Source organism: Tiliqua scincoides, chromosome 6 (genome assembly GCF_035046505.1).
Source record: "Tiliqua scincoides isolate rTilSci1 chromosome 6, rTilSci1.hap2, whole genome shotgun sequence".
Lineage (NCBI taxonomy): Eukaryota > Metazoa > Chordata > Lepidosauria > Squamata > Scincidae > Tiliqua > Tiliqua scincoides.
In genome coordinates, this window is record NC_089826.1 from 80647980 (window position 1) to 80660979 (window position 13000).

A 13000-nucleotide genomic window follows, 5' to 3' on the forward strand; every position below is an offset into this window, starting at 1 on the left:
CATTGAGTTCAATGAGACCTTACTCCCTGGTGTGTGTATATGATTTTCACCTGACAGTCCAATCCTATCAGTCCCCCCTTCCATTTCCCCCATTATATGAAGTGAAATAATCAAAGAAGCAAGATCTTCTTTACTGTAATTGATGGAGGTCTCAACTATTGTGGTTCCTCCCTTGCAGTTTTCTGAACAAACTGCAAGACCCACCTACACAGAGGCCAATTTGATGCAGGGCTCTTCTGAACTGCCATTGTTCGGCCGCTGAACGTTTTGTCGTGTTTTTATCTTACGAACAATAGTTTTCTATATATAGTTTTATATGCACTTCTCTGTAAACTTCCTTAATCCTGGGGAAAGGCAATGCAGAAACATTTTAAATACATCAATAATGGATTTGTGATTGCCTACTTTCTCATTCGATCCTAGCCTTTAATAGAATAGAATCTGGGTCTTTTGATGATTACCCTGTTGGTGGCATTCCCTAGGATAGTGATTTTTTTCAACCATTTTCATTTCATGGCACACTGACAAGGTGCTAAAATTTGCAGGGCACACCGTTGGTTTTGTGACAATTGACAAGGCACATCACATTGCAGGTAGGGGGGGAGGCTACATCCCAAATAGCCCTACTAATGAATAACTCTCCCCCAAATTCTCATGGCACACCTGCGGACCATGCAGTGTGCTGTGGAACACCGGTTGAAAATGGTCAACTTAGAAGAATGGGAAGATGGAGAGGGGGATCTTCAGGTTTCAAAGGTTCAGTGGCAAAAGCAAAATTCACAACATGTTTTAATGATCTGCTCTTAAATATGTACAGTATATAGAAAAACACGCACACACTGTATTTGAAGGGCATTTGTTTGGGCAATTTTTACTATGGTCTCATAATCACCACCAGATCTATATATCTGAAGAATACCCATGTATCATGTGAATCACAGTGATTTCCCTGCCCCTGTTGTCCTTAAATGTTACCCTTGGCCCAATGACTGAAGAAGATATTGTCTGTGTACAAGACCGCCCTATATGTTTTACAAGATATTGATGTACTATTATATTAATGTATTTCTTGAAAGCATTATTCATTCAGTACAATGTGCCAAGCAGCTTGAGCACATTCACTTGGAAGGATGTCCACTGTGGGTGTTTCCTCTTGAGCAAGGGTGCATAATAAGTGCATAAGATGTACTTGCTTTAAGGTGCATTGAATTGCTAAAAGGAGTATATGAGTTGCTATTTATATGGGAAAAATAAATTTGATTGAAACTCATGAAAGACTGTTTAGGAGAACATAGAAAATAAGAGCACCCTTTTAATCCAGACAGGTGAACCTTGGTGTTTAATATTAAAAATGACAAGCACTTGCATACTTAAAGGAACATTTAGTTAGGGTTACCTTGGTGTTGCCACAGGATTGGAATGAAGCTGACCAGGAAAATTATAATCAGATAGGAGACCCCATATCCAAACATTACTTGGATGAATTCAGCAACATAGCAGGATTATTTAAATGAAGATATTCCTGTCCTAGCATAAGGGAACATGAATTATACTGGATATTGTAACTGAAATAAAATCAGCAGATAGCACATCATTGAAGTATTGACAGATAGGAAGTGTTTATTTATTACCCCTTGATTGTATCCTTCCTCCAAGGAGCTCAGGTGGATATAATATGGCTTTCCTTCACCATCCCATTCTATCCTCACAACTTCCCCCTGCTATAGTTTAGGGCAGGCTGATATAGAGGGACTGGCCTAAGGTCTGGAAAGCGCTTCCACAGTCTTAACACAGCATCTATCCACTATGCCCCATGCTTTGTAGGTCAAACAGGAGTCCATACAGATGACCATTAAAATCCCTCTTACCACTTGGTAATGTTATGCAATCAACCAAGCTATAAGGCTGGGGTGGCCCAATCTCCTTTGGTCTGCAATGCCCCCCACATGGCTCCCAAAAGTGACTGGTGATATTATCACCAGTTACTACAGGATTCTAGATGTGCAATGGAGCTTCAAACTGCAGTTAAAGCAGTGGTTCCCAACCTTTAGGAGCTCATGGACCACTAAGGCAAAAATTGGAATCACCATGGACCACATGCAGCTGTGGGTGGTCTGGTCTCTGCCATCTCTGGTGGTTTTATCTTCCAAGCACTGCCCTATAGACTTAGAGAGGACAGAGAGTGGACTGCCCACAGCCACAGCTACCACTTAAGTGGTTGTAGCAGTGGGCAGTCTCCACCCTCTTTGGTGGCCTGTGGGAGATTGCTTGCTCGGCAAGACACTGGAAGTGATCAAAGGTGATTTTTTTCCTGAGGACCACTTCTCAGGGTCTTGTGCACCACCTGTGATCCACAGACCACAGGTTGGGAACCAGTGGGTTAGACTCAGGGCGGATGGGCCTTTCAAAGTGTGCAAAAACCATGTGCTGGAGCTCAGCCCACAGGGCTGAGCCTCTTACTGCTGCTTGGCTCCACTGTGGGTCTCACTGTCTGCCTGCTGGTGGCCCACAATGTCCCAGGGTGTTGGGATATATAGTTTGGGAACCGATCTAGATTGATCATAGACTCTCCCAAATGTCACTTTCTAACATTTCTAATTTTATACTTTCCTTGTTGCCCCAAATAGTTTATACATGTCCCCTTGTTCCTACGAGAGTAGAGCCCTCTCCCGATATGGAGTCTGTTGGTAAGTTCCCAACTGCAATACACAAGCATGTGCTTTTTCATCTCTTTCTTAACAGCCCTGTGACTTTCTATACCTCTTAGACTCAAACATAAATTCCTAATTTGCAACCTTGTTTTAACTTTGGTTCCTGTTGATGAACACCACCAACCCTTGCCACCATCTGTTTCCACTAATGGTCTCCATTACTGTATTCACCTACGCCGATTTTGCACATTCGACATACGGTCTTGTGTTTTCCAGAAGCGTCACAGTTCAAAGCTGATGAGTGAGATGCATCACATATACTGTTAATTCCAACACTGACCCTTTGATAATACATTTTGCGTGCGAGAGAGAGCCAGCCAAATGGCTAGAGAGGTCTTTCAGCTCTTGGCTGGGAATAGTGGTTGTGACTTATCTTCTGACTATCACAGGGGGAGCTTTTCACATTGCTGCTGGGTCTTGTGGATTTTCCCAGCTCCAAAGTACGATTGGGTTTTGTTGGGACTTTGTTGCCTGTGCTGCCACTGAAGAGTGAAGGAGAGTTGCATTAGCACAGTACAACAAACCCCTGGATTCTGGATTGCATCCTTCATTGTCTTGTTTCATATGAATTCCTAGCAAAGAATCTGTTTTCATATTTTATACATACATTAGTTCAGTAGCTCCCAAACTGGTGGGAGCACAGCAACTGAAAATAACTGAGAAACTTTGAGGTACTGTGGCTCCGTTTCTAGGATGGGTGCCTGTAGTTGCAAATTGTCATTCCCTCTGGCTCTGCTGGTGGAGAAAGGAAGAGATGGTAGAAGAAGAGGGACAGACAATTCGTTACTACAAACACTTGCCCTAGAAACAGAGCCGCAGAACCTGGAAGAGTCTCCCAGAAGCTCGCAGTGACATCACAAGAGGTCAAGATCATAGAGAAGACCATAGAGGTCAGTGTGCCATTTGAAGAAAACCACTGAAAATAACTGCTCTAGAATGTTCAGATGAATGTGCTACCATGTAAATAGTTTGCAACCTGTAGCCCTAAAAGCAATTGTTTGTTTGATTCTTCCTCATTGTGTTGCCTACAATTCTTGTCTGTTAGAACTGTTGGGAATTCAAGCAGTGCTTCCTAAACTTTGCAGACCAACAACCCCCTCCCCCTGCCCCCAATGTAGGAGCTGTCTGTGAAATAGGGCTCTAGTCCTTGAGAACGTTGGGGTCAAACATGATGGAAAGACTCGCCACAGCTCTTGAAAGAACGGCAGAGTCAGAGTTTATATCTAGCAGCCAGACATGTCACTGAGGACTGAAGACTTGCATTTGATTCAATGAATGGTGTAGTGTAGTGCAGTATAATGGCCAAGAAGCATAGCAGCTATGAATTAGGAAGGCTGTTTAGGATGCCCTAAATATAAGCTGTGCCAGGAACACAATAGGTAGCTGGAGGCTGGAATCCTATGCATGTTTACTTGAGAACAAATGCCACTGAACACCTGGGACTTGATTTTGAGTAGACACACTTAGGATTGGGTTGCTAGACAAGCCACACTCTTGGTTTTGGTCTTCAGTTGGCAATAGGGAAGAATATGGTGTAGTGGTTCAGGAGTTAGACCTAGAAGGTCCAGGTTCAAATCCCTGCTCAACCGTGAAACTTTCTGAGCAACCTTGGGCCAGTCTCTCTCTCTCTCTCTCTCTCTCTCTCTCTCTCTCTCTCTCTCTCTGCCTCACAGGGTTGATGTAAGGCCACAAAGGAGGGGAGGAACTGTGTTCCATGGAGGTACACCAGTATAAAAATGTGGGGAAAATAAACAATACTTACCCACCTTGTAGGACTGTTGTAGAGTTTCCTGTGATAATATGGTATATCCAAAGTGCTTCTAAATGTTCAGAGCAACTTATAAGTAGTTGGTTAGTGTGGCGGCTGAGGAACAGAGCTGGAAATCCAAACTTCTCTGTTTGAACCAAGCCTTTTTCCTTCAGCTGCAATATGGAGACAACACTTTTTAGACCTTCCAGGCTGCTGTTTTAAGAACCCCAATGCGATAGTGCACCGTGAAGTTCTTTGCACATCCAGAAACCGCTATACAAATGTTTATAATTATTTCCAATGGATGGTTTCCATGGTTGTGTCTGCTAGAACCGAGGAAAACAACATGTGCTCTCAAGTTCTGGGGGTGGGGGGGAACGAATGTCGACCTTTCTGACAGTGCTGGTGAAATAAAGCTGTTCCATTGGGTTTGTTACCATTTTTTAACCGAAGAGAAATGCTAGCATGGCCTCCCCTCCAAGTCCAGATCCCACTTTTGCATATTCATTTGTGATTCCCAGAGAAGTTTATGTGATTTGTGTTGGGACTGGAGTTCTTCACTGTGGGGGTGATATTAATCAGATTGGTCCCAGTTTCTTAGTGAATGGGCTGACAATTCACCCAGCCCAGAGGCAGTGGAAGATAAAGAAATACCCCCCCCCCCCCGCCAACAAACTTTTAACTACCTGGGCTTTTTTCCCTGTAGGTTGGGAGAATCCACCTCCCTGGAGGGGGCCCTGAGACTTTTGCAAGTTTAAAAGTTCCCTCAGTGAACTGAGCAAAGGATCACCAATGCAATCAGTGGACAAAAGGCAGTGATCTATTAGGGCAGCGATTCTCAACCTTTTTCATCTCGTGGCACACTATCAAGGCGCTAACATTGTCAAGGCACACCATCAGGTTTTTGACCATTGACAAGGCACAGCCTGCTGCCAGTGGGGGGCTCAAATTCCCCATTGGCCTACTAATAAATGATCTTCCCCCAAATTCCTATGCTGCACCTGTGGAACACACTCTTGGCACCAGTGTGCCACAGTACAGTGATTGAAAATGTCCATGTTAGGGTCTTCCTTTGTTTTATGTTTCACTGTTTAATGTTAACATGGATGTTTTGAATACTTTGTTTGAAGTTTTTTCTTATTCTTCTCACCTGCTACAATACATTGTACATTTATTATAAGAACATAAGAAGAGCCCCACTGGATCAATCCAAAGGCTCATCTAGTCCAACTACCTGTATCTCACAGTGGCCCACCAAATGCTTCAGGGTCTTCAACCCAAGACAACAAGACACAACCTGAGACCTGCTGCCCTCCCCTGTACCTGGCACTCGGAGGTAGCCTGCCTCTAAAACCAGGGGCTTGCCCATACCTCTCATGACTCGTAACTCGTGATGGACGTTTCCTCCAGAAATGTGTCCAATCCCCTTCTGAAGGCATCTAGGCTGGATGCCATCACTACTTCCTGCGGCAAGGAGTTCCACAGCCTAACTACAGGCTGGGTAAAGACACATTTTCCTTTGTCTGTCCAAACTCTCCCAACACTCAGTTTTAGCAGATGCCCCTATGGAGCTTCGTAAGCTGCACTTGGCTTGGGGAAAAGTGGGACAGAAATTTTCTCAAATAAATAAAGTGGGGCTGACTGGATGTACTGTGTGTGTGTGTGTGTGTGTGTGTGTGTGTTTGTTTGTTTGGTGGATGGTGGTTGGGGGTGGGGTGGCTGGGTGGCTGGCAGGTTCAGAAGCACGAGAAGCACTGATGTGCTCCACACCAGCTAGTTCCTACGGGTGGGGGAAAAAAAAAATCAGAATCAAACCCCCAGCCCTGAGCCCATCTCTTAGCCTTCTGGGAGGAAAAAAAACTGAATCTCTCTCTCTCTCTCTCCATGCAGATCAGTGCGGTCAGGAAATGACCCCCTTCCCCCCCCCAACTGCCCCTTTAAAAAAAACAAGCACTGGAGCCTGAAGCCATTCAGCCTCTCTCCCTCTCCATCAGCCTGCCCCCTCCCTGTCTGTAGCTCGCTACAGAGGGCTCCAGCAGCAGTTCCCAGCCAGCGCTGCTGCTGCTGCCTCCCCTCCCTCTCTCCCTCCCTCCCCCCCCCGCCTCTCTCCCTCCCTCCCTGGCTGTGCTGCTTTACTTTGTAACAGTGGAAGGCAACACTCAGCCCATGTGCTCTTCTGGATGGAGGCTGGCGCGAGCCGTCTGTGCGCCTTGATCCTCTGCAAGCAGGCAAGATGTCCAGCACACCACATGACCCCTTCTATTCTTCGCCTTTTGGCCCCTTCTATCGCAGGCACACACCGTACATGGTGCAACCGGAGTACCGAATCTATGAAATGAACAAGAGGCTGCAGTCTCGCACGGAGGTGAGTGCCCTGCGCCTTCTTCTCTCTCCCTCTCTACCCCCCCACCTCCACCCACTAGGCATGTTCAAGCTGCATCCCCCCCCCCCATCCAAAGCGTCCCATGAACGCGATGCACCCATAACATGCAAGCATGAGCATCCCACTTCGCTTGGGACTGTGATTGGGGACTGCCTGCTTCCCTCCCATTGCCATACAACTCTAGACTGCTGGGGGGAGGGAAACAAAAAACATTGTTTTAATTGCATTAATTAATGCAGCATTCATGCAACTGATTTCAGGAGCACTGATTTCATGCTAGGGATCTCTGGCTTTTTTGGGGGGGGGTCACTATTTCCAAGGGATTGTTTGCAGTCAAGAAATGTGTGAATGTGTAGAGAGGCTTCAGTTTGAGCTGGAGGGGGGCGGCAGGGAAAGATTTAAGGCTCCCCCCTCCCTTCTTCCTATTGTCAACACTGAGCAAAGAAGCCTAGAGTTGGTCAAACTTATTGCAAGGGCTGCCTTGTGTTCAGATCTCCTCCAGAAATGAAATGTCCCTTCTTTCCAGCGAAAGGGACAGGAAAACGTGTCAATTTCACCCCCGCAGAATGGAAACTGTCACCACTGTTGTGTCTTTGGTGGGGAGAATGCACTCAACTGGTTTTGCTGTACAGTTTGTGTGTATGTGTGAGGCTGAGTGCAGACAGGGCTGACTCTAGAACGTGTGAACTGGTGGTGGTGGTGGGGAAACAGGACAGAAATACTGGGCTGAAATTCCATCTCAGCATCCACTTGCAATCTGATGATTGAATCCATGGTGGGGGGAGCATAGAGCTGAAAAGTGTGTGGTCCTTTTCAGCAGTTCACATACTTTTTGGCTCTCTCAAGTAGTTTCTCTTGATGGGGGCAGTTGGAGAAGCAGAAATCTGGAGTGGTGTTGGAGGAATCGGAGTTTTGGAGGAGTGAAAATATCTCCAGTTTCAGTGAAAAAAGGGGGGGGGGTGTTTTGTGAGATCCACTCAGGGGATGGGGGCCTCAAGGGTGCCCAAAGTTGTCCTAACAGAAGCACACCTTTCAGTTGTCAAGCACTGCTATAGGCTTGAATGTCTGGGATCTAGTTAACCAGCTGTGACCTGCTTTCTGATTGGCGAATGGGGAAACAGCCACTGAGCTTCAAGAAGCTTTAATGCTGCTTTCAGTGTGTATGTTTAAAAAAAAAAAACAAAACCACCACCCAAAACTCTTTCTCTGTTCAGTTTTGAAAACTTGTGTGTAATAGCCATCATCCTAAGGAGGCTTGCTGCTCCCACAGTGAAGTTCACACAGTTGTTTTTTTTTGTGGGGTGGGGGGTGTAGCTTGCAGGAACTCATACTTCGAAGAGGTTCAAAGCCCTTGCACATGATTGCAATTATTATCATGGGGTGTGCCTACATGCAAAAGTGATTTGCATTTTAGAATTGCCACTGCATTTTGGCTCCAATGCAGTTTTTCTGGGTGATTTCTGCTCAGGTGAGATGGAAAAAGAATTTGGATGGAAGCAGAAGAAATTATGTTGGAGACACTTCCTTGGGGTGCTGGTGCACCCTAGGTGGGGTTGTAAAACTCTCTTGCCGGGTAACGATGTTTTGCAATTTGTGGCATTTTAAAGTCCTAAGGGTTTTTTTTCCTGCTTGCAATACCTTTGTTTCTGAGCAGACTGCTTCTGTTTCTAGTCTCTCCAGAGTAGTGTGACAAAATAGCAGAGCCTGTGAGTATGTGCAGAGTGCTGTTCCAACACAAGCCCTAACCATTAGTCTCCCCTGGTGGAAGACTTTTTTGTTTTTTTGACCGAACTTGTGAAAAGCTGTCCCCCCCCCCCCAAACTAATTTGTGCGTCTTGTTCTGGATTCAGGCTCTGGCCTGCTTAATTTGTTTGCTGTTTACATGTTGCTCTGTTGGGTGTGCCACTTTGTCCTTGGAATGACGAGAGCTCATCCGAATTTCCTCTGTCTTTTGCAGACTTCTCAAAGTTTGCTGGCCTCCTTCTTCCCAAATGTGGGATTTGAGGTTTACCACTATCTCCGTTCCCATACTCCTGCCAGTAGAAAGAAAGCAGCACAAAAAAAATCCCAGCATGCCATTTCACTGTAAACACACATACAAAATCAGATTGGTTACATCCAAGAAGTGGAGAGATAGGACCAGATGTGTACAGGTGGGTTCACACCCAGCCTATTGGGATGACTTCATATTCCATATTATAAATGTGGAGAAAGGAATACCTTTTACATAATCCTTTAAAGTTTTCTCTGGCACTTTTTAAGACATGTCATAATCCTACAAGATTCTTTTCCTAGTCAAGAAGTCAGGAGAGTTTTCAAAACAATATATTCGAGTTTTTTTAAAAACACAATTTTTAAAATTATACTTTCATAGGATTGCTCTGAAAATTACCGTCATACTCATATCTTCCAGTTTGAGGACTGGAAGAGATTTGGGGTGAGAAAAGAAATATTTGTCTTCTAAAAATCAGTATCTGCATGTTATTGCAAAACTAGAAATTAATTAGCATGTGGCATTTGTCTTTTGTGAACTTCTCAGAAATGCGGGATGTTCATTTAAGGAAGAGAGCTTTGGCAGTTAATTTGAGCCCAGCCCTGGAAACCATTTTTTAATGCCAGAGCACTGTGACACACTAGCAGAGTGTTTCTGAGTATGCGTAGAGTGCCATTCCAACCCAGGTCATAACCAAAACCAGCAAAAACACTTCTGTGATTGGAAATAAAGATGTCCAAGTGGAATTGAGCCCTTGTTCCTCTAGTTTTGGTAATTAATTACAGGCCGACTTAAATAATACGAAATGAGATCCCAGTAATGAGAATTAAGTGTTTAATAATTCCAGATGCATGGTGTCCAAATGATCAGTTTGTTAGAATTGCTGTTGCTTTGGATTTCCTAAGCAGGCAGTCTTTTTTAGAAATTTCATGCTGCTGTACTATGTCACTGACTTCTAAATTGTCACATACAAGCTGCCCATCGCAACTTTCCGAATAAGAGCCAATCTCATACATTAAACAACAGACAATCCAAGTTGGCCACTGAGTGGTCACTCAGTAAGGATACTCCTGCAGTCTCAGTTGTCTGGGTGTGCTTGCACAATATCTTACTTTTTTCAAACTCCTATTTCACACATGCATTTTTATCAACCTTGGGTGTACCCTAAAGAGCTTTTCTTTACATGTACTCCTAAATGTGAAAAGTGTGGCAAGATCCTGTGTGGCTTTTCTCTCACATTTTTAATCCTTTTTTGAGTGGATTTGGGGAAATCATGAATAATAGTTCCTAAATATTAATTGCCAGGGCAAGAGCTCAGGTGCAACATATTGGCTGACAGGCTGAGTGGTAGAATCTGTACTTCTCTGGTTTGAGTCCCACCTCCTCCATTAGCTCACTAGGGGCCAAATCCTGTCGGGCCTGTGCTGGCCCTGTGCCGGTGCTCAGTATGGCAAACATGCCATAAGGCACGCCTGTGACACCCTGTACCAGTCTGGAACTGGTTCAGTGCAAGCCTGTGCTGAACCAGTGGCGGATGGAAGACTGCTACCCGTAGCTCGTGGTGATGGAGCAATAAGGTGGGGGGGCAGGGACTGGAGGGGTTTGGAGATGGTGGCAGGCCTTGCCACCATATCCTAGACACCCCCCCCGGCCCAGGAGACCTAATATGGGTCTCCTTGAATCTGCGCCCGCTCAATAGCAGAGACCCATCAGGGCGGCCTGCCCATTGCACGGGATAAAGGAGTGTAAGCTCCCTTACCTGAGTAGCCCTGGTGCTACTTTCCAGCCCCATGGCATGCAGCGGTACCCATTTTGGCGCCGCTACAGCCCTGGTGCTGGGAAGCACAGGATTGGGCTATAGGCGACCTTGAGCAAGTTACTGACTTTCAAGAACACCATTTGCAATATGGGGATGATAATACCGATCTACCCTATAGGGTTGTTATAAATGAACTTTTTGGAACTCTCAAATACTTGCATGTATGTGAATGTATTAATAAGGGTAACATAATAATTAGTTTGAGTTAATCATGCTGGGTTTGCGGCAATAGAAAAAGTTCCTTGGGACACATTGGCTTATATCTTGGTGGTGATAACTGTATTTTTCTCTGTCTTCAAGGTTTTTTTCCTAAAACAGGTGTGGCAAAATGCGTTGTGATGTAGCAGTAAGCTTGCCTTCTATGAAGTTTGGTGGACTTGTGTCACTCTGAAATGACAGACTATCTCTTTAGGGCAAGACCTCTTGCAGGGCGCTTGGCCTGCCTTTTGGGTAGCAAAGTTTAATTTACGTATTTTGGGAGATCAGTATGTTAGCAATGTGTAGTATACACTCTTGCACAAAGCATCTGAAAACAAATAAGTTTGCGATTGGAGAAAAGAGGACCAAGTAGATATGGTTAATCTTGTTTCTGCTTTCCTTAGGATTTATTTTTGTTAAATACAGTAGCAATCAAAACACAGTGATCTTCTTTACAGCTAACAAGGTATTTAGATTTTTGTTGTTGGTTTGTGCTTATGCTCCATTTGTCTAAATAATTTAGACTTTTCTGTACTTAATATAACTTGAGGAATGATCTCTCCTAGTGTTACAAAGTTGATTCCTGTGCTGTACATGTTCTTTCTGCCTTTTACATAATGGGGGCAAACAAGCTTTTTCAGGTAGATTTGATCTTATGGTTTCTATAAAAATAGTGACAAATATAAGAGCAGTAGGGAGAGCAAAAAATATTTTTAAAAGGAATGTATGTGCCTGCAGTGGGGCAGGAGAGCTCCAGTCTCTCCCCCACACCCTTGGAGTCTTCCAATGTACTGTTATGCCCTTAGGGCAGCCATTTTCAACCACTGTGCTGTGGCACACTGGTGTGCCGCGAGTCGTCCACAGGTGTGCCACAGGAATTTGGTGGAAGGTCATTTATTAATAGGGCCAATGGGAGATGTGAGCCCCCACTGGCAGCATGGTGTGCCTTGTCAGTTGTCAAAAACCTAGTAATGTGCCTTGACCATTTTAGTGCCTTGTCAGTGTGCCATGAGATGAAAAAGGTTGAAAATCACTGCCTTAGGGGCTGAGCAGGGTTGTGAACCATGTTTCAGAGTTTCTTCTGGCTTGAAGTTTCAGTGTTTTAGCTTCAGCTTTCTGAGCAGGGGCTAGAATCATGGACTGATGAGCTGGAAGAAGTGAACAAGCTTTCTCCCAAAGGGTCCATCCTCAGCCTTTCTACCAATCTGTGATTAAAATGCTGCCTTTTCCCAGCAAGTTCCTTCAGTATGTTTTTCTGTGGAAGCAAGAATACAATACAGGCATCACCATCAATACATTTTAGAATTTAGAGACATTGGAAAATGTGCGGTGATGATGACCTTCTTTGACTTTTGACCTTCGTTTACATATATAACAAAAAATAAAATCTTCAGGCACCACAAGGTTCTGCCATTGCTCCCCAGACACACCGCTGGGATCCCAGTTTCTACCTTTTAATCACGTGTCCATGATATACTAATTCATTGTGGTTCTTTGTGCTTGGCGGCTTCTTTGCTGTTGCTAAATAGGTGCAGGGTTCCTAATCTGGATTGGGACCACAGCCTGTGTGAGGAGCAGGGCCTCTGAGAGGAATTTCATCAGGGAGTACAAAGTTTCTTTTGGGCTCCTGTGCAAAGGGGGGGGGGGGTCAGACAGAGCGGAGGAGGGTGCAGACAGCTGGAAAAGTCTTCGGAGCCAGGTCTACCCACCCATGTGGCATCGGCAGCTAGATAAAGTAATGCAGAAAACCAAACACACACCTAAGTCTCTCTAAAATCTTCTGAATAGAGAAAATCATGCAGAAAATTATCATCATCATATTTAGGCTCACACTAGAATGGAAAAGTGTCCTGCGCAGGCCAAAACTTGCTTCTGCAGCAGCTGTAGTCCTCCAGCTGTGTCTCTGAGCTCCTATACATTTCTTCATGGTAAGCAGATCCACAAGCCAAAGAGCTACTGTAGCAGGCCAGTGTCCTCCCAGATCTGACACTGTGTTAAGGAGTGCCATGTATGCATTCCTTGACCCAGCACACAGGGCTTGCCAGTAGCTGCCAGTATCCCCAGCAGTGGAGTAGCTAATATAATTGTGTCGCCTGGTGCCAAATTCAAAATGTTGCCCCGGAAGTGATGTCACAACCGGAAGTGA

At 44.9% G+C, this 13000-nt stretch overlaps 1 protein-coding gene across 7 annotated transcripts in view; it reads left to right on the plus strand.

The window, feature by feature from the left end:
- Positions 1 to 6597: 6597 nt before the first annotated feature.
- The window catches only part of LDB2 (LIM domain binding 2), a 227708-nt gene continuing 221305 nt past the window's right edge, over positions 6598 to 13000 (plus strand). For all 7 annotated transcript variants that reach the window (XM_066631795.1, XM_066631797.1, XM_066631796.1 and 4 more), the window contains exon 1: positions 6598 to 6826. In XM_066631795.1, the coding sequence (XP_066487892.1) occupies positions 6695 to 6826 (132 nt within the window). In that variant the 5' untranslated portion in view covers positions 6598 to 6694. The remainder of the gene's footprint in view (positions 6827 to 13000) is intronic.